At 41.1% G+C, this 22,446-nt stretch overlaps 2 protein-coding genes across 2 annotated transcripts in view; both read right to left on the bottom strand.

The window, feature by feature from the left end:
* Nucleotides 1-11,301, bottom strand: part of MIPEP (mitochondrial intermediate peptidase) — an 80,646-nt gene extending 69,345 nt beyond the window's left edge. The window contains exons 1-8 of the mRNA XM_063127028.1: nt 11,122-11,301; nt 8,540-8,713; nt 7,526-7,614; nt 6,097-6,183; nt 3,732-3,795; nt 2,541-2,723; nt 823-979; nt 5-53 (exon numbers count right to left, since the gene is read on the bottom strand). Of these exons, the coding sequence (XP_062983098.1) occupies nt 5-53; nt 823-979; nt 2,541-2,723; nt 3,732-3,795; nt 6,097-6,183; nt 7,526-7,614; nt 8,540-8,713; nt 11,122-11,301 (983 nt within the window). The remainder of the gene's footprint in view (nt 1-4; nt 54-822; nt 980-2,540; nt 2,724-3,731; nt 3,796-6,096; nt 6,184-7,525; nt 7,615-8,539; nt 8,714-11,121) is intronic.
* Nucleotides 11,302-15,604: 4,303 nt separating this feature from the next.
* Nucleotides 15,605-19,859, bottom strand: LOC134399646 (complement C1q and tumor necrosis factor-related protein 9A-like). The gene is made up of 3 exons (XM_063127728.1): nt 19,688-19,859; nt 17,763-17,825; nt 15,605-16,404 (listed from the first exon to the last, which is right to left on the bottom strand). Exons 1-3 carry the CDS (start codon nt 19,857-19,859, stop codon nt 15,605-15,607), a joined length of 1,035 nt encoding a protein of 344 aa, XP_062983798.1.
* Nucleotides 19,860-22,446: the final 2,587 nt, after the last annotated feature.

Raw genomic sequence — 22,446 nt, 5'->3', positions numbered from 1 at the left:
TCACCGACTGGATAACTTATCTGAAAGCTTTACAAGAAATTGCATTACTTTCTCTAAAAAAAAAAACAAGAGCAAAATCAGAATGGAAGAAAAAAGTTATTGGTGCCCTAGGCAAACAGAACTTTTAGGAAATAACAAAAACTGTAAACTTCGTTTAAAATAAAATAAACAATGCATAATTCAGAAGTTTATTTTAAGTCAGAATGAAAAAAGGCTGAATGTAGTAATCATCTGTTTTTGGTTATCAAAGAAACCATAAAAAAATAAATGTGAAAATATTGATGTATATTCTTTGAAGATACTCATGAAAGGTCATTTTGAGTTCGACATAGACCACAGTCAGCTGGTCAAAAATAAATAACCAGAGAAAACTACTGCAACTTGTCTTTTCTCCACATTAGAACTGACTAATAGCGCTTAAATCGCAATGCAGTAGTTTGAATGTCATGTTCACTAGAACTTTTAAACAACAGGAAAATATTGAAAAGGGCAATTTTAATGTCTATTAACAATCAAATATAAAAAATATTCATGAATAATCAACTTAATAATGAACAGAATGCAAAGCAATAACATATATATATATATATATATATATATATATATATAATATTTCAATGACACCAACTTCCATGTAGTATATTTAGTATCATGATGTAATTTACTTAAATGTTGACCAATGTATGAATTAGTAAAAAATGGCACTAAGAAAATCCACTGTAGCAAAAGTGCGTTACTAATCACGTGTACAATCTGCACAGCCAGCATTTAACCTCAATGATTTGCATAATTCACATCTTCTTCTCCTTAAATTTGTATTACCTGGGGTTTTGACCATTGTTCCCTGAAGAGCCCGATGAGCAAATGTATCATATCCAACTAACTGGGCGAGAAGGTTTCTGTTGGTAAGCAGTTCCTCTAAACAGTGCAGTTGTTGTGTATTTGGGTAGAGAAAAACCTTGTAGGCAACTTCACGTACCTAATGTTAATTCAAATGAAAAATAATGAACAGACAGCTATCATAGCAACCTGGCATGACTATTAAAAAGGATTAAAGTATGATTCTTACTGATTTTATGCCTACTCAGGAATAAGCAGAATAACCCTGCGTGATTACTCAAAAGTAAGCAGGACTGATAGTTTCCCTAATACCAAGCCTCTGCATATCTATTTACCTATGAGTATTTATTAGTTAGGGTGACCATATGAAAAGGAGGACAGGGCTCCTGTGTCTTTAACAAATTAGACCTGGTGAATTTCCCTTTTCATCACAACAGTTAAAGCTGCAGGAGCCCTGCCATCTTTTGTATCTGGTCACTCTAGTATATCTCCTGCAGCTTTAAATGTTGTGATGAAGAGGGAATTTCACCAGGTGCTGCATGCATACAAATGTCATTTGCTGAAATTCCCTTTTCTTCACAACTGTTAAAGATATAGGAGCCCTGTCCTCTTCATATGGTCACCCTATATTAGTAATACTTATATGCCACTTAATACAGTAAAATCTCTAAGTTGTTATGTCTACTTATAAGGAAGCAATACTGAATCTCTCAGCAGCACTTTCACATAGCATACCAAATCCAAAGCCTCTGCTTGTAATCAGGGCAAGCCTCAGACATAAGCAGGACTGAATCACTCAGCAACTTCCTCCCCAGGCCCTACCACCATTCTCTTGCAAGGAAATGCTCTTATCTCCAGTCAGCAGTTGACTGGAGATAAGAGCAGTTCCCCACTTAAAAAGTGAGTCCAGCCAAAAAACAAAAAACAACCATATGTAAACACAAGGGAACATTGCAAAATCTCCAGGGACATATCAAGAGTAAGAGGGTGCAGGCTGGATTAGAAAGCCCCATGAGCCAGAGGTTTCCTGCCCATCATATCACCTATTAGTAAATTAAGAAAATACTCAGTTCTATTAATTATTCAATATATTTCTAAACCTTCCCCCCTCCCCATTCATAGCTATAGCAATTCATGGAGCATTAAAAATGATAGCATTTACACAATTAGATATCATCCCTATGGTCTGGGTGCACAAATGGACCTCAGAGGGTGGAATCATAATGTCATCATCTCTGACATCCAGTACTCATAGCTCAGCTCATGTACAGAATGGAGACGCCAACTGCACAGAGATTTCCCAGGCCTGGCTGGTTACTCCAAAACAGTTCCAAGGACTGGAAAGTAGCCCTTAATACTAGGAGGTCAAGCACATATCTTGGATTCTAAGGTTCACATGTAACAATGGCAGACTTGTGTACTTAAACCCAGCACCATTCTGATCATGTATAAAGTGGGAAGGAAGGTCAAAAACACATACGAGACAGCCTTCCTGGTTATGCTGCCTGGGCAATATTTTTTGCTCACTGTAAAATAGCACAACTAGAGGTTATCATTTATAGAGGTATTTCCACAGATTCATAGAATAGTAGAGTTGGAAGGGCCCGATAAGGCCATCAAGTCCAACTGTGTCAGTATTGATAAAATTAATACTGACACATAGCATATATGATGCTGTAACATATTTAAAATATACATACCAGATCATCTGGACTATCAGCATTGAGACCAGTGATTTGGGCATGATTGCCTTCAACTGCAAAGTTGTGCCGAATATGTTCTGGTAAAATATGCTTCTCAATTTTGTTTGGAAGGTGAGATCCCATGAGAAATTCATTACATAAATCCAGTATTTTGACATTGAGATCTACTGCCCTTGTACGCTGCAAATGGGAAATACACAAAATAGAATACGTCTTTCAAATAAGTAAAACTTTTGACATTTTAAATAAGTCCTGTAACAGGGCTGGGGAACCTGCAATCCTCCAGATGTTGCTGGATTACAACTCCAATCATGCCTGACCACTGACCACGCTTACTGGAGCTAATGGGAGTTGGAGTACAACAACTCGAGGGCCACAGGTTCCCACCCCCTTAGGGGTTTACAGCATAGAAGCAGCAAATTGGTACAGCAATCTTTAAGAATACTCCCATACATACATAAGCTGCTTGTGAGATGGAGAAGTTTACAAAACTGAGGCAATAGTATTTAGGCCTTAGCTAGACCAGGCTATATCCTGGGGTGATACCCGGGATCATCCCTGTGCATCCAAGGGACCAGGGATAATCCCAAAGCATCCAGGGGATCCAGGGATCAGGGAGGGATCATCCCTCCCTTGCCCCGGGATACAGTCCTACGCTTTGGCCCCGCTTTTTCCGCTGTCTCAGGCTGAGCCACGGAACGTGTGGCCCATTTCCGCGAGTTTACCTGGCTCCTTGCGAGTGAGCCACACATGGGGCGCAGCGCTCCTCAGAAGCGCTGCGCCCATCGGGGCTAGGGTGGGGGAGCGGGGGAAATCATTTTTTTAAAAAAAAAAAAGAGTTACATTGAGTTGCTCGAGCGCTCCTGTCCCTTTAAAAATAAAAAATAAATTGGCGGGCACAACGCCTCACTTCCTGAGGTCGTCGCACCTTGTGTGTAAATGGGGGCGAGATTTCACGTTATTCACAACACGAGGTCTCCCCTCCTCTACCCCAGACTTTACAGTAGGTCTAGCTAAGGCCTTAGATTCACGGCTTAATTCGACACCACTGTGATCAAGGATCATAGTATTCTGTAAATCTTGATTACATTATTTTAATCAGAAGATACTACTTGGGATAAAGAGTTAAATTAAGAAGCTTCTAGATGTCTCAGCCAATAGTCTCTCCCTTATAGTGGAAATAATTACCTTTTCCTCATCCAAATGAATACCACTGATTTCAAAATCAAACATGAAAAGTTCTGCCACTCTCCTAAAAGAATAAAATCCCATTAAGAGAAAATAATTTCAAAGCACATATTGCTACAAATTCATCCTTTTTGAAGATATGTTACATTTTGCAGATTATTATGTTACAGGCCAAGTACTTCTATGATAATTTTTAAAAAACTATCAGTGCAATCCTATACATGACTACTCAGGAGTAAGTCCCATTAGATTCAATAAGATTTATGCCTACATAAGTAAGCACTGCAATCTATTTATCCTTTTCAATAACAGGATCACAAATTAGTATTACATTTGCATATCTGCATTATAAAAAGCAGCATATTTTCTGCTTTTCTGTATTTTCTGTAAAAATATGTAATTTAGTGTCTGATGGAAGCTCATTTAGTATTGTGCCATGTGCTTCCCAATTCTATACACATTAACTAAGAAATAAGTTACACTGTGTTTAATGAAGCTTACTCCTAAATTAGCATGCATAGGAGGCAACTTTAATCATTAGATGAACTATACACACACATACAAAAGTCCGTTAAGTAGAAAATGCCAGATGACATAGTTAGGGTGTCTATATGGAAAGGAGAACTGGGCTCCTGTACCTTTAACAGTTAGAAAAGGGAATTTCAGCAGGTGTCATTTGTATGCATGCAGCACCTAGTGAAATTCCCTCTTCATCACAACAGTTAAAGCTGCAGGAGCCCTGCCCTCTTTTATATCTGGTTAAGAGGGCAGGGCTCTTGCAGCTTTAACTGTTGTGATGAAGAGAGAATTTCACCAGGTGCTGTATGCACACAAAAAAGACACCTGCTAAAATTCCCTTTTCTATACAACTGTTAAAGATACAGGAGCCCTGTCCTCCTTTCTTTATGGTCATCCTATGCATAGTATAATTTTAAAACTAATAAAGATATAGTGAATCATTGGGGTGACCAACTATCCAGTTTGGTCATAGACTGCCTGGTGCTGTTGGAAACAAGTAGTAATCGAGATCCACTCTTAGGGCAATGAAATATATTCCTTATGAAAACATGTCTTTGTGTGATATAATTGACATTTTAGAAGTAACTGCCTCAGGGGGTTGTCCCAGCTTTTAAATAGAATTAAGTAAATAAATGGAAACTAGGTCTGTCATTAGCTACAGGCAACCTTCATGTTCAAATATAAAACAAACATTTGCATACTATCATCTCTTCTGACAATATATAGGTATTGTCATGCCTTGTTGCATAACACTGACCACCAGTCTCAGGCCTTAGCTAGACCTAAGGTTTATCCCAGGATCGTCCCAGGGTCATCCCTGCCTGCTCTTAAGATATCCTGTGTGTCATTTACATGAACAGGGATGACCCCAGGACAATCCTGGGTTAAACCTTAGGTAGGGTGACCATATGAAAAGGAGGACAGGGCTCTTGTATCTTTAACAGTTGCATAGAAAAGGGAATTTCAGCAGGTGTCATTTGTATATATGGAGATCCTGGTGAAATTCCCTCTTCAGCACCACAGTTAAAGCTGCAGGAGCTATACTAGAGTGACCAGATTTAAAAGAGGGCAGGGCACCTGCAGCTTTAACTGTTGTGATGAAGAGGAAATTTCCCCAGGTTCCCCATATATACAAATGACACCTGCTGAAATTGCCTTTTCGGTACAACTGTTAAAGATACAGGAGCCCTGTCCTCCTTTTCATATGGTCAGCCTACCTTAGGTCTAACTAAGGCCTCAGTCAGCTATGTCAACTAGCAAAGGAGGCAGGAAGCATGGGGATGTATGGAAAGATGAAAAAAGAAATAAGATGCCAAGGCATGTCCTTAAACAAAAAAGGGAGTCAAAACGAATTGAGAGGGGCCAGGATAATCAGAGCATTAGGTATGCCAAATCTGACAAACAAGAGACAGCCACAGAATTTCACAATGAGCTCTTTAGTTTCAGTTGAGGGAATACGTTCTGAGTATGGATTGAGTAATGTAACTGAAGGCATGAGACACCTATCAAAGAAGAAATCTGGATATAGTACAGATGTATCTAAAGACATGTAATTACATTTGTAAGCACAGACTCTCAGATTATTTTAGTACACTTGTAAAAGAATGGAATAAGAAATAGACTGAAAAGTATTATGTACTTTATCATAAGGCAAGGGTAATACAACCTGGTGCTCTCCAGATGTTTTTGACTACAATTCCAATCAGCATAGTCAAGAATTATGGGAGTTGTAGTCCAAAACATCTGGAGAGCACCAAGTTGCCAAGCCCTGTCAGAAAGTATGCTGATCTATTCAAATAGTCTGTTATAAACCAATCCCTACTGTAACAAAACTAACAATCTTTACCTTGTTTCTGGATCAAGGGAAGCCATAATATCTTTATCAGCCACCAATTTTCTCAGACTTTGACACAAATCTACATCTGTATTTAATCTAGAAATATATGGGTTAAAGAACAAATTATTAACAATACAAGCATTCATTTTTTGGTTTACTAGTTCAGCATAAAAAATACCATAGGGTACTTCGACACTCTGCATTTACTGAACAATTGCCATGACTCACTCACTCACTTTTTACAGGGCATCCACACAACACTGTAATCCAAATATTGTTCTCCTGTGTTTCCCCTATGATTCTTCCATCTTTGCGTAGGACACAAAAACTCTTACTTTTGTTTGGAAGTATGAAAGAGTAGCATAGGTGCAGGAGGCCTTAGCCTACTCTTCCCTCTATCTACAGGCCCAGGATTTCAAAATGAACAGCGATGCATCAGGCAGACAAACCCACTGCCACTCAGCACTCTTTCACTATTACCTTTCCAGACAATGCCATTTTTAATTTTTAATGGATCTTTTAATTAGTGCTAAAATGCTTTTCTAGCTATTTTTTTAAAAAAATAAGATATTTATGTAATACTTAAATAAAATGCTATAGTGCCAAATTGATTTTTTTTTCTTATATTCTCCATGGATTTGTATGGGTGGAAAAAAAAGTAGCACCTCTGAAAACATTTGGGGAAACAAATTTCTTGCTGGATAATGCAACAGGCATTTTCCTCCTTTCCCCCAAGCAAACCAATGAAGACGTTATAGCAACTAGTTTCTCTCTCCGATTAAACACTTCCTAACTATACCGCCAATCCAAAGTTAAACTCTGCTTTTTTAGATTTTATGGGTAATAATCAGACACTCACACTTAAGTGAATAAAGGTGCAATCCTATCCATGTTTAGACAGAAAAAACTCCTACAATTCCCAGCACTCCCTAGCTAGCTATGCTCTCTGGGGGATGCTGGAAGTTGTCAGTCTTATTTCTGTCCAATAGGATTGCATCCTAAGCTTTTTGAAAAGATTCCTTCGGGTTTTTCTAAATGGTATAAATTGGACCATGAGGTGAATTGGACCTTCTCCTTTCTATCCCAGAAGGCAATGGTCAGATTCACTGGTGTGGATGGAACACAGCGAGCTATACATACAGAAAAAGCAGAATATCTCTCATGGTGCAGAATATCAACTGCCATTTATTACGTAGCTTACAGCAAAAGAACAATGATTAGTAGCACTAGGAACTACCAGTCTGGAAGTAGCTCTAGTGGCTGAAAATCATGCATTTCAGTTTGGAATATTAGAATTGTACCTATTATGAACTAAAAACATTTTTACCAGATTTCTTAAATTAGAAATGAAAATCTCCTTTTCCCATAAAGACTAACAACATCATGATCATAACAGCATTCCTTAAACAGATGTTGTAATGTACTAAATAAAACATACTTTTCTACCATGGTGCCAATGCTTCTACAGGCATCCTCAGCAGCTTCTCTGAAAGCAAGGTCAGGATGGGCAATTTTCACAAAGTCAGCCTAACGCAGTAGAAAAGAGAAAGTACAATAGCGATAGGAAAATTTTGCTTTGACATTTACAGGAAAGCCAGAAGTTCTAGCTAACTTCATACATACTCAAACTGTTAGGTGAATCTTTTTGCATAAAAGCATATTGTTTTCATAGACTTACAATTCTTCTTAACATGACATTTTCCTTACACAACCTTAGGGAAAAGAACGTCTACACAGTGACCTGATTCACACATAATGCCAATTCATGTGTTGTTTAATCCATGAATTGGCAGGGCAGTCCTGGAGCGAACAAGCATGCTGCTTCTCAGGTGGCGAGCAGAAAGGGAGACAGTGCACTCAGTTGTTCTGGCTTGGCCCCAACAACCCAGGGTTTCTTCTTACGTGTTACCCAGGCCCCTGTGTAACATTTTCATATAATGATATACATGAAAGCTGGAAACAGCAAATTCATGGCAAACTTTTTGGCACTTAGTTCATCCTTTTATATCAAACTTATGTCAAAATCCATCCATATCTAGGAACCTAACTCTGCCAAACATAGCTAATCTATTGCGGAAGTATTAGAACTACAGAGATTCTTACCCATTTCCCCTCTGGAAAACCAAACTGGTATTCTTGTCCTAAAGTTGAGGAAAAGTCCCACTGATTTCAGTAGAACTTACTTCCAAGTAAATGAATCACAGCCTAAAAGTAACACATGGACAAGCCAGCCCTCTGTTCACTACAGTTGGCATTATAACAATTTTTTTAAAGTTACCTAGAAGTTAGTAAGAACAACATATTCAGTCTAACCAGTCTTAGTTTCAGTAGCTTATAATATTGCTGTAGTTCAGGTGTATTTACAAAAACTACACAACTGGAATTAATCTAGAAACGTACCAGTAAGTATCAATTCACAAAAGGTAATTTCAAAGTTACAAAAACGTCTTACTAGATCTGCCACTCTACACAAGGCATCTGAGAGTTGATCAAATATCATAATTATTTCCTTCCCAGGAGGTGCAGTACATGCTTTTTGTACTAAGCGTTCCGTTTCTTGCAATGATTTTTCTTGAGCTTCTTGAAATCCTTCTGGACAGTTCAGCTCTGTTACACCAAACAAACCCTAAAACACAGAGAAGAGTACCAACATAAGTAACAAATACACTATACATTTTTTTTTGTTATATACAGAATGAGGATGATTATCACATTTATGCCCTTTTGTACACTTACAAAATTATCAGAGGGAACAATTCTATGGCCCCTATGAAGTGTCTAAGGGGCAATGGGGTACTTCATATTCCCAGATCCGAGTTCGGAGGCAGTGCTTCAACTTCGGAGCTTGGAATTGGAGCTCCGACCAATCGCCCTCTCAGGTCAGGAATGTGACCTCGGAGAGAGGGAAAAGGGGTCGTTGGTAGCCAGGGGTGGGGAGATGATTGGAGAGGCCAGGATACAAGCTATCCTGAGGCCTCTTCAGCCCTCCACCTCCTAGATACCCCAGCTAGATGGGCTAAGAAGCCCATCTAGCAAAAATGCAGGGCAGGAGGATGAGGAGATAACTTCTACTGTTCTTCCCGCCCTGCATAGGATGACCATAAACCACCAACCTCAGAGGCTTATGATAATTGCAATAGGATTTCACCCTAAAGAACCACCTTCTCTAAGGCTGCAATCCTATACACATTTACCTGGGAGTAAGTTCCATTGAACTTTTGAGGATTATTCAGACTTATACCCATTACAACAATATGAACGGAAAAGACAGTTACATTATTATTAAGTATCAAACTCTTTCAAACCGTTTTTGCTGATTTGTTCACCATTGGCAATATATTTTTATGAAAATGTTTTTTATAAAATTACATTTCCGAAGTCTAAAGCAAAATAGTCTTGTGTTCATAGCTGATTGAAAAGTAGGAATTACAAATGGGGCCTGCAACAAAATGTGGAATACTACTCTTTTGGGATACTCCATTCCGTTCCCTCTCCTGGTTTTCCATTTTTTCTCCTCCAACTGCTTTTCCAAAGAAACAGAACTCTTGAATAGACACTTATTTGTAAATATAGATACATTGTTAAGCCTAGGGCTGCTGCCTTTATGGTGTGAGTGCTTCTCTGCATTCCTGGCAACTTTTACCTACTCTTCAGGTAAGCCATAGGACTGTACTAGAAGAAGCAGGAAAGCACATTTAAAGGAGAAATAGCCATATTTGTACTATGACAGCCAGAAACAAAATGACACAAAGGGGAACAAAATTGTGCTATGCAGACATGCCCATTCAGGAATATCATAGTAACATCACAACCATGAACCCACAGAAATGCCAAAAACAGGGATCACACCAGTGGTTCTTCGCAGTGCTATAACGCACCAGGAAAAAATTAACAGATTTTCCTTGTTGTGAAAAAACATGGTAACTGCAGGATAATAATGACGACGTGTCAACAGATCGCAAAAAATGTGCAAGCAGTGCAAGGTGATAGTACATTAAAAGCCCTGGGTCAAAATCACCTCACCCAAACTCAAGTGGTTAAATAAAATTCACTGAACATACATGTCAGGAAAGTGGTAGAGTTGGCAAGGTTATATAGAACTTTCACCTCTATATAACAAACAAATAATCAGCATAGGAAGTTTTCCCTGGCAGGAAGATGCAGTCATGCAAAAGCTGCTCCTGCTGAATTTTTGCCTATCATGGAGCCCTGCCTGGTATAAAAAAGGGGGTCAACTATCAGTGAAGGTCTATTTTGTCAGAGTTCCTCTTGCCTATATCCCAGAAGTGTGGGCTGAGCTCAGTGAGGAGAACACGGTACTGCAGCCAGCATGGTACTAAGAAAGGTTTGAATGAAGCTAAAGGGTGGACAATTCAGCAAAGATAAGGGCGTACTACTTCACACTGCACATAGGCAAACTATGGAATTCACTACAAGATGCAGTGATGGCTGCCCACAACTTCTGAGCAGACATGAATAGGATTGTGTTGAACCTTTCCTTAGTCATAAAGCTTACTAGAAGTAACCTTGGAGCAGGCTTTGGCTGAGTTTGGACAATACGCTAATCAACTGGGGTGGTGGTGGTAATAGGAACAGAATGGGAAACCACCGTTGATTAGTGTGTCGTCTGAACTCAGCCACTGTCTCTCAGATTAATCTACCTCACAGGGTGGTTGTGAGGATAAAGGGTGGTATAGCAACGTTACATTATTACCACATATTCCTTTAGCTCAGGCATGGGGAACATGTGGCCCTTCAGATCCCTCATCATTAGCTATGCTGGCCAGGGATGATGGGAGTTGCAGTCCAGCAACATCTCGAAGGCTCCACGTTCCCCACTCCTGTTTTAGCTCTTTGGAGGAAGAGCAACGACTGAAAACATAATAAACAGAATTCTGTCCGTGCTCAGTGACACTGTTTTTGCCTCACATGCTCCAGAGCTTTTCAGCCTTGGCACCTGGGCTCAAACCAAGCGTGTCCCTTGAGTCCCACGAGCAGGGAACGAGTGGGACGTCAACACAGGCCGTCTCTCACCGTTTTCTTCCCCACCTCCCGTCTGTGCTGCTGCTGGGCATTGAAGGCGGCTCCCACCGGGGACCAGCTGGTGCTGACCCATCTCGTGGTGGCCGTGCTGCAGCCACCGAGCCGGCCCGGCCCCACTCGCCTCAGGCCGCTCACGGCGGTCCGCGCCACCCGCCGCCAGCCAGCCAGCATGGTGGCGCTGAGCCACCTCCCGTCCCCGCTCGCCCAGGCACGACTCCGAGGAGAAAACTCGCTTCGCTTCACGCAGCAGGCAGGCGCCCGGCTCGTTCCGGGTTCCGGCGACGGCCTCTTACGCGGCCCGGCCGAGAGGAGGGGCCTCAACGAGGTCGGCTTTCTCCCGCCTTCCCCCTCCTGTTTGCCTTTCTTTCTCTCGGAGGCTGCTTGTGCTCGGCCGCCTCAGGAACAGAAAGGGAGAGAGAGATTCGCCCCGGTGTTACAGGAGCGGCTTCTGAACCAGCCTGCCCTTGCTTCGGGTGTGACGTTTGAAGCGATCCGTTTTTGTGTGTCGCTGGGCTAAAGTGTTTCAGCGCGTCAGCGAGGCAGTTTCTGTATCAGCCTTCCCCAACGCGGTCTGTTGGACTCATATTCCCATCATTCTCAGCCAGCCATGGGAGTCACAACACATTTGGAGGGCACCCAGTTGGGGAAGCCTGTCCTACATATTCTGCAGAATAAGGTGGTAGAATCCTGAGGAAGAGGGAGCTGACTGTACCACTTGTGGGGGGGGGGGGGGAGGAGCTATGGATATTACTATAGATTGCAGGGGAGGATCCTATTTTGGGGAAAACATCTGATGAAGTGGGCTATAATCCACAAAAATTTAGAGCAGAATAGATGTGTTCATGGTGCCACAAGACCCATTGTTTACAAAGAGAAATTGCAGTAGAACCTTTCACACTGCTATTAGTCGTATATTATTTTATTTATTTATGACATTTATATATTGCCCCATAGCCGAAGCTGGGTGGTTTACAAAGGTTACTTCCAGCAGGGGTGAGCAGAAAGTATTTTTACAGTAGATCAGCAAGGTGATTTGCAGAAGATCAAGGATTTCTGACTCCCAATTGCTTGATAATAGTGACAACTAAAAAGCCTCCACCACCACTATTAGGTTGCTGAAAATGAACACTGGGAGCCGGAAGTCAGAAGTGGGGATTTGTGTGAAAATATTTTTGATCTTGGTTCTGGTACTGTTCAAAAATTCCTGGGCTAAGCATGTGTTCAGAGGCACCTTTCTATTGCTTAATTCTGAGCGTGTTTATTAGCAATATTTATTTATTAGCAATATTTCAATACCTCTTCTCATTTGTACAAATCCTGTAGTGAAAGAATACTATAAGGGGGGGGGGGAGGTCCCCATGCTGGCCAGGAAATTATGGGAGTTGTAGGATTTTGGCTCCTCTTGGGGGTATCTCAGGGTTCTAGTAAAAAAAAAACAAAGTAAATCCTACAAGTCTGAAGGCTGCCCACTCCTGACTTATAGAAAGTTTGTTTGCTTGCTTATTATGAAGGGGTTGTTTAAATTAGTATCTCCCATATGTGCTCTGACGGAGCAACATTCTATTCCAGCATCTCATAACTCTACCATTTCATTATGATGCATGGGTAAACTTGCTTCCAAGCACAGGTTGCTAGGCAGACTGAATTAATCCAAAATAGTCTCACTGAATCCCCAATAGGGTTTGTGTTGGAAGGAGCAACCAAAACCAAAACCATATAATGGGATGTGAACTCATGTGGATCCCAATCCTTAAAACCATTACATGCTTGATTTCGCTGGATCTTCAGGCACAGGACAAGAGTCATCTGAAAGAGTAGGTGGCCTGAGAAGAATGCTATACCTCTAAAAGTTGCATAGAAGGGAGAATTCTGTAAGATGTGTTATAAGCTATCAATACACTACTGATGGTGAATGTTTTGCCTTCTGTGGTTACTTTCGAAGATATCAGAGCACTGTTAAGTTCTGGACAACCCAGGCATTTGAACCTTGTTCATTAAATTTATATTGTGTCTCTGTCATCTCTATATGAATATGTCCGATTTATTCTCCCAATTGCCAACTATAGTTTCTCCTTCCTCTTCAATGTGATTTATAATTACTCTCTCCAAGTCAAATGGCCATGAAAGCTCCCATTTTGCACACTCAGGAGAAAATGTACATTAGAGTTGCTAGGCTGCAACCCAGAAGATTATTTTTAGCTTCTTCTCGTCCTGTATCCTGACAGTCACATTAGAGTTGTACTCCTACTCCCATTCCACCCCTACTAAAGCAGCCTTCCCCAACCTGATGTCATCTAGAAGTGTTCTGAACACCCAGCCAAAAATGGATATTGGCCTTGTTGGCTGTGTATGGTGGGAGTTGTAGTTCACCAGGTTGGGAAAGGCTATGCTAATACCAATGGCAATTCTGATTTGCCCTATAAAGAAGGCGGCGAGCAGCAAGTATTGCCAACACACACCCCTGCCAGAGGAGTATGAAAAGTAAAAATAATTCTCTGGATTGAAATCTGACAGCCCTCATCTCTACCTTGTGGGTGTAGAAATTGGACCTATTCAAAGAAATTTGGTTTTGAACAAGTTAATTGCAAATGACTATAGCTATGGCTGTAGAACTAAACTTGCATTAGGAAATAAAACCCTTTAAACTCAGGGAGCTGCTTAAGAACATAAGAAGAGCCGTGCTGGATCAGGCCAAGGGTCCATCTAGTCCAGCACTGTGTTCACACAGTGGCCAACCAGCCATCGGCCAGGGATGAACCCATGTTCCCCTGCTCCTGCATAAACATGTTTAGGATCAGGCTGCAAGAGAGCCAGGCCTTGTGTTTCAACATGTTTGCAGGGCAGTAGCCATTGCCAGATGCTACTGTCAAGATTAATGATTAATTCCATCTAGCTAAATGATGGAGGGACACCTCTAAGTTTGTCTGGAAGTTCTTGACTGCAAGCCACTTGTATCTGACTTGCAGAACTATCCCCATATCTCAGGCAGGCTCCTCTTCATTTTTCAGCTTCTTGACCAGGTCAAACTGGAATAATATTAGCAGCTTTCATGAGATGTAAAAGCCACTCCACTTCCAAAAATCCTCTGGCCTGCTAACCTGTAGGCTGGGTGAACTTGTCTGCAAGAGTTCAACTGGAAGTCACAATCATGCCTTCAAGCAAGCAAATTGCTCCACTTAAACCTGGATATGTGATGGTCCATTCAAACTATTCAATCAAGTTCCCCTCTTCTCAGCCTTGTTCTTTGCCATGGTACTGATCTGACTGCATCCCTCTCCATCGGTTTCATACTCCCCTATTTTTACAGGATTCGTGTCCAGAATCCTGTAAATTTCATTTCAGTTTGCAAATCAGCAAAAAATACTCTGTTCATAATCCCTAATAGAAAAAGGAGTTCATATCTCCATGAAACATCTCACATTCTCAAACTTACAATTACATTCACAAAATGTCTTTTGGAGAAAATGCACACTTTAAAATGCACTTCTTTTCTTAAAAATGCATTTTACGCTTTAGTCAATGGTGGAAAAGTATGCATTTGGGTTCATGCATTTTGAAAAAAATGGTGCTTTTCCCATTTGAAAATATGCACTTTTCCTATTTGCAAAAAATAAAATAAAATTCAGGAACAGGAACAAGGTGGAAATCAGCAGACCTCACTGAGCTCATTATTATTATTATTATTATTATTATTATTATTATTATTATTATTATTATTTCTATACCGCCCCATAACTGAAGCTCTCTGGGAAGTTTAAAAAAGATTAAAACAATAAAAGTGATACACAAAATTTAAAATCATAAAAACATACAACAGACAACATACATCTAAAAACAATTTTCAGTGATCAGCCAAACCTAAAAACCAGATCTTGGATTGATTGAAATCTCATCACATGCTGCTAAATGCCTGGGAAGAGAAAAAAACGTTGAGCTTGCACTGAAAAGATAGCAATGTTGGTGCCAGGCGGGTTTCATCAGGGAGATCATTCTATAATTTAATCGAGGTCTAAAGCTGTTCTGACAAATAAATGTGGAAGCATAGTCTGCTCAATTAAACAACTACCGCCTTATTCCAAGGTAAGATACATTCCCCATCCTTGTCATTCTGAGGGTTACATAAGATATAGGCAGAGTTTTATAAACTGTGACATATGCTAGCTGTCTACCTAGGGAGGTTGTGGGCTCTCCCACACTAGAGGCATTCAAGAGGCAGCTGGACAACCATCTGTCAGGGATGCTTTAGGGTGGATTCCTGCATTGAGCAGGGGGTTGGACTAGATGGCCTTGTAGGTCCCTTCCAACTCTGCTATTCTATGATTCTATTCTATGATTCTATTTCAGATTTATTCATGCAAAACAGCAAAACATACTAGGAATAGCTTAAACAAAATATTGTTTAGCATCAAACAATGTGATTGGCATGGCATTAAACAGTGGTATATGCAACTGACTTCACACTAAAAACAACAGCTCACACTATGGAGGATGGTATAGGCTCTGATGTCTCTGAGGTAGTAAATAGAAGGAAGCCCGTGAAGACTGTGTCGTCATCTGGATCTGCAAACAACCCATTAGAATTCTCCCTTCCATAGGTCTGCAACCATATATGATCACCTTTCTGGAGCTCCAAGATAGTTCCTCCTGAGGCCTGGTCTTCAGCACCTTGGTACATGTCTGCGGTGTGGAGCATCCTTTCCCCATTTTTAACCAGAGTTACCCAGACATTCCTTGCAAAAACAGTGATGTGGTAGGTAAAATAATAGACACCTGCAATCTGGCAGGTGAATACTCCAGTGGCTGTGTTATAATGGTTTAAGCTGTTATATATCACTTTGTCAAATTTGATGGGCACATTTAAAGGGGGAAACTTGGTGGTAAGACCTACACTAAAGGCACTTCTGGGGATAACTGGGGGACTCCCAATGTTTCCCTTTTCTCCTGTGTCCCCCTTCCAGCCTCTTTCTCCCTGAATTCCTTTACTGCCTTTCGGTCCTGGGCCTCCTATCTCTCCTTTCGTACCAACTGGACCCATTGGTCCAGTGGGACCCCTTAAACCGATTTCACCCTGGACTCCGATTTCACCTTTAATCCCTTTTGGGCCAATTGGGCCAAGGTCACCTTTTATCCCCTTTCGTCCTTGTGGACCTAGCTCACCCTTTTGACCTTTGTCACCTACAGGCCCAGGTATTCCCTTTGGTCCAAATTTCCCAGGCCAGCCTCTCTCCCCTTTATCTCCTTTGCTCCCTTTCTCTTCAACTCTGCCATCAGCTCCTAAAGAGGAAGGAAACAATCATCATTTTTATACATTGCTTGATTATCTCACTGTCTGGCCAATTATGTCGGGGGCACCAAATGCCAGCACTTTGGAATGTGGCCCCATCCAGTGCAGGCATGTGCCCCACAACCTGCATGCATATAGCAAATTCAGGATCAAAAAAGATTCCCCAGTCCTGACAGTGCTTCATTAGTGCCCGTTCCCCCTAAACCGCACTGTTTCCCTCCTGCAGGGTTGCACTTGGTAATCCCCACACCAAGGAGGGAGCGCAGGAGTTCCAGTGGTCATCCCGGTACTGGAGTCCCCCCCCTTCCTGGTTTTCGGCAACCAGTCGCTGAATACCATCTGCCCGCCCGGACCACCCCACAGATTGACCATGGAACAAGGTCAGATGGTGGAAGAGCCAGGGTGACCTCACTCCCACTGAAAAAGTCTGGGTAAATCGTCAACTTTCTAACTGTGCAGCTTTACGGAAAAGTCCCGCAGTGGCTGCAAATCTGTGGCTGTGTCACGTGACTGACGCAGCGCTGATTCACAGCCACTGCATGGCTTTGAGCACATATAGACAATCCCTGACTGTTGGAATTGTAAGTGCAAGATAACAGGAGAAGGCATTTACCATTTCTGGATTAGCTAACATGATGCTAGTAGCAGATGAGGTTGGGTTCTTCCATGCATTTTTGGGAGCCCCAGGGAAAGGGAAAAAGGGGAAATAGACTTTCCAGAGCTACTTGATGTTTGCAATTTACCTGTCAGGTGGAGAAAGGGCAAAATAAGGGGCTATGGCTCCCAAGGCAGACGTATAGAAAATGGGAGGCTATTTTGATCATGATCTCTTCAGTGCAGCATTTAAGAGCTGGTAAGAGACAATCACCTCAACTCTCCAACAGTGGTACTGTTTAATTCATTTGACATGGCTGCAAACTAAATGTCCTCCCATTTAGGGTGCAATTCTATACTGAAAATTATGCCAGCCGATGGGCTTTAGGATTTGACAGAAGTCCAACTACGAATCTCCCACTCATTGAAGTCAAAGCAAGTAGCTGAATTTTGTAACCCATTCAGATTACTGGTAGGTAGGTACCAATTAGTTTATGGCTTGGTGACTTCAATGTTGTGTAGTCTACTCTCCCCCTGCTTTCTTTTAAAAATTAGAATTCCTGTGGTCTACTGATATGTTTTATAATCACAAAAAAAATTAAAAATAGACTCCCCCCCCCCAACTTAACGGCTACCCCACCTGGATTGGCATGAAAGAACATAGGATATGGTATAACTTAGCAAGCAATCACACCACACCACCACCAGCATAGAAACCCCACATATTTTCAATTAAAACACTTTTTGTTCTCACCTGGTTCTCCCTTATCTCCACTTCTGCCATCTGTGCCTGATTTTCCTGGACGTCCTGGTTCACCTACCAGCAGCAAAAGACAATATCTGTTCCATTAACCACTGTGTACTCAAAAAGATGGCCATTCACTTTTGGACTTCAAAAACTAGCTATTGCATCCTGCAAGAATACACAATTCTGTTTCACCGGGCAGATCCAAAAGGTACCACGGTAGTATCACCTCAAGGTTAACTAGGTTAGTGTCCCCCAGCTTGGTGCCCTGCAAATGTTTTGACTTCAATTCCAATCAGCTCTAGCCAGCATAGACACTGTTCAGGAATGCTGGCAGTTGTAGCCCAAAACATCTGGAGGGCACCAAGTTAGGGAAGGCTGGTGTAAATGTATTATATAACCCATTCAGATTACTGGTAGATTCATGGATGTGTGAATCTTTCTTTTTTGAAACTAGAATCCTTATTTTTGGCATGGCTGGCTGGGGAATGCTGGGAGCTGTAGGACGTCTTTCTGTCTAAGCATGCATAGACTGTGCTCTAAGTAATTTTAATTAATTTAAATGTGGAGTGCATTTGAAACCTGCAATATTATCTTCCATTACTAGGTGGCAGATGTCCCTAACCATTTCAAAAGCTTTGCAGTTGACATATGGCCCTAATCTATACCAAGCAGGATATTCCACTATGAAAGCAGTATATAAAAGGCAGGAGCCACACTACTGCTTTATAGCGATATTGAAGTGCACTGATAACTGTATGACACACATACCATATACTGCTTTCATACTGCTATACCTTGTTTGGTGTAGTTCCTGCATTTTATATACCGCTTTTATACTGCTTTCATAGTGCAATATCCTGCTTGGTGTAGATTAGGCCACAGTTTGAAGGAAGGGGGTAGTATTCCAAGGGACAGAGCTACACACCTTTCCCCTTCCCCCTACTATGGGGCAGCCTCCCCTGCCCCCAGGAATGGAGTGAACAGAGGCTATAGGGGTATGTCTAATGTTCCCAGAGGGCATGACTTCACGCAAGTGGGGCAGGCACAATGTGTCCAACTCCAACAGCTGCATAATTTCACATGAAGACTTTGTTGTACCATACTAAGGGCTATTCCAACCTATGTGAAGCCGGTTCCATTTGCTAGTATACTCGTAAACCAAAGGCTCATCTACACGAAGCAGGATATTCCACTATGAAAGCAGTATATAAAAGGCAGGAGTCACACTACTGCTTTATAGTGGTACTGAAGTGCACTGACAACTGTTGGGGGGCCATGACACATCTACACCAAGCAGGTTATAACACTATGAAAGTGGTATATGGAATGTGTCAGTAGGCCCCAACAGTTGTCAGTGCACTTCAATACTGCTATTATTTATTTATTTATTTATTTATTTATTTATTTATATAGCGTCATCAGCATACATGGTGCTGTACAGAGTAAAACAATAAAATAGCAAAACCCTGCCACATAGGCTTACAGTCTAATAGAATCATAATAAAACAGTAAGAAGGGGAGGAGAATGCACCAAACAGGCACAGGGTGGAGTAAAACTAACAGTATAAAAGTAAGATTAAAATCAAGTTCTAAAAGCTTTAGAAAAAAGAAAAGTTTTTAGCTGAGCTTTAAAAACTGTGATTGAACTTGTAGTTTGTAAATGTTCTGGAAGAGGAGTAGTGTGGCTCCTGCCTTTTATATACCACTTTCATAGTGGAATATCTTGCTTGTTGTAGATGAGCCCCAAGTGTGCATAGTCAGGCTCTGTTAAATGAACCCAGGTATGCAACTTTGCTTAAGAATATGTGAATATAAAAGTGCTTTGGATCAGATTAAGAGCTGAATATTTATCCTTGTATAATGTCCATTTATACATCCTTCAGAACTACTGCTATAAACATAAACATTAGAAACTTTAAACAGTTTGATACCTGTGTCTCCTTTTTCTCCCTTTGTTCCATCTCGGCCATCCCGTCCTGGTAAGCCATTGTGTCCAGGGTTCCCAGGGATCCCAGGAAATCTATCGATACAACTGTTTTGTCTTTGTATTTCTTCCGTGCCGAATGCGATGGCCAGCAGAAGAATAAGAATCCAGAACTTCATCCTATCTAATTTGAACTGAAAGAATCAATGTATTAAAAAAAGTAAAAACTCAGCAACTTGCACATGTTGCAAAATAAATGCTAAGTCATAATAATAAACTAGAGACGTTATGCAACATTACCTTTATTTTAAATACATGTTAAGAATCAGGACAATGCTTAGATAAATATAGAGAGCTAACACATAATGTTGATTTGGCACAAGGTTTTATGATGTAACTATTTCTATACCAGTGTGCCTGTATAGTAGTTAAAGTGTTGAGACCCGTCACTGACTCTCAGCCTAACCTATCTCATAGGGTCATTGGAGGATACAATGAAGAGGAGAAGGAACTTGTATGCTACCTTAAGAACATAAGAAGAACCCTGCTGGATCAGAGTCAGTGTCCATCTAGTCCCTCATTCTATTCACACAGTGGCCAACCAGCTGCCCACAAGAAATGCATAAGCAGGACATGAGCGCAACAGCGCACACACACACACACACACCATCCATGTTCCCTGGCAAATGATGTACATATATAGCCATCAGGACTAGTAGCATCAACAGACTTTTCTTCCATAAATTTGTCCAATCCCCCTTTAAAGCCATCCAAATTGGTGGTAGGCATCACTGCAGCTTGGGCAAGGAGCCTTGTGTCCCTTTGAGGAAAAGACGGGATATAAATGCAACATATAGGTATCTAGGGGTAAAAATCATTCAGATAATGGAGAAGGGTTAATACAGCCTTCCCTAGCCTGGTGCCCTCCAGATGTGTTGGACTACAACTCCCATCCTTCCCAGCCAGTATGGCTAGCTATGCCAGCTAGGAATGATGGGAGTATATCCAGCAGGTACCAGGATGTGGAAGGCTGGTAATACTGTGAACACATGAAGTTGGCTTACATCAAGAGGGCTTTCAAAATTATGCCAAAGACCACAGATTGCCCAACACTGATCTAGAGATACCCACTCAGAAAACATGTGTGGCATTTTTTATGCTGATACATTCATACTATCTCTGTTTTAAAATGTGGTTAACTTGTCTAGGGGGCTGTCTTAATGGTGCTGAGTTGGTGCCACGTTCCCCCCAAACCCGTGGTTTTGCTTACCTAGGGTGGTGTCGGGTAATCCCAACGCCAAGGAAAGAGTGCAGGGTTTCTGGCGGTCATCTGAGTCCTGGAGCTGCCATCCCACCCTCTTCCTGGCTTTTCTGGAATGGAATAGGGAATTGGATTGTCCCATTCTGCCTAATCAATGGATCATCTCTTTGGTGTCTATACCTGTTGCATCTATGGGTCTTAGGCTGCATCTTACTCAGCAAATTTTGTTTTTGTGTCCATTGGATACTGCAATGACACTTTAATAAGGGATTGTTTAATTCAGCTAATTGTTGGCAGTGCAATGTAGGTAAAGTTTCTTTTAAGCGTATGTGTTTGGGCAATGTCCAGTAGTTGCTTTTGGGGAGATGGGGGAAGAGGTTATTATATGGAAAAATGTTGTGCTGGAACAATCACTAATATTCTTTGATGTACACACTCTTTTAAAATATCTACCTGCTTCCTGGAAGTTAATGCATGGTCAGTGTAAATGGATTCTCCATGCCTTCTTGATAGGGAGGGAGGGTGCTTTGCACTATGTCCTACATTGTTGTTCCCTGGCCGATGGCTGGCTGGCCACTGTGTGGACAGAGTGCTGGACTAGATGGACCCTGGGTCTGATCCAGCATCAGGGCACGTCTTATGTTCTTATAGCTAAAAGACTGATATTTCAACATTGGAAGGATAAACACTCACCTCCTGTAATGCAAAGGACTGAGGACCTTATAATATTGTCTGTTTTGTTTGTATTTTATGCTTTTTATGGTTTTAAAATTTGTATATTTCTTTTTAATGTTCGCTGTTTTTAACTTTTGTAAACCGCCCAGAGAGCTTTGGCTATGGGGCGGTATATAAATGTAATAAATAATAATGAGCACCTTGAATTGGGCTCGGAAGCATACAGGTAGTAGTAGTAATAATAATAATAATAATAATAATAATAATAATAATAATAATAATAATAATAATGCTTTCAGCATTTGAACGGGTGCCATATAGATGCCATGTTCAAATGGATACTTATTTGCATATCTGGTTCACTCTAAATAAGACTAATTCTGGATACCACCCTATTTTCCGAACACACACTTGTCCCCTATAGATTCACTCATAAAGTAACAGATATAGTTTACATTCAAGTCTTACCTTTTCTGCCACTGCCTAGTAGGAAACCATTTTCAGGCATCTTCTGCTTACATGCAAAGATTGTAGGTGAAGGCAAAACAAGGGCAGCTATTAGGTTGGTTACTAAGTTCCAAAAGCTGTTATTCAGTCTTCAGAGACCTTCAATGATTAATATAGAGGTTTATGCCAAGATGCTGATGTGGAATCATCCTAGCACTTGAATATTAATTACCAGTGTATGATGCTTTGTATGTTTTCTATTCTAAACACAAAAGTCCAATGTTATTAAGAGCACAGCATTGCGCCATGATGCACCCACCAAACAGATTCTGGTAGCTCCAAGCTACTCAACAGGGCTGCAAAGTGCTATTCTAGGCTGGCCA

The sequence above is a fragment of the Elgaria multicarinata genome, chromosome 5 (genome assembly GCF_023053635.1).
Source record: "Elgaria multicarinata webbii isolate HBS135686 ecotype San Diego chromosome 5, rElgMul1.1.pri, whole genome shotgun sequence".
NCBI lineage: Eukaryota > Metazoa > Chordata > Lepidosauria > Squamata > Anguidae > Elgaria > Elgaria multicarinata.
The sequence above is the reverse complement of the archived record's forward strand: the minus strand, read 5'-3'. Positions and strand labels throughout refer to the sequence as shown.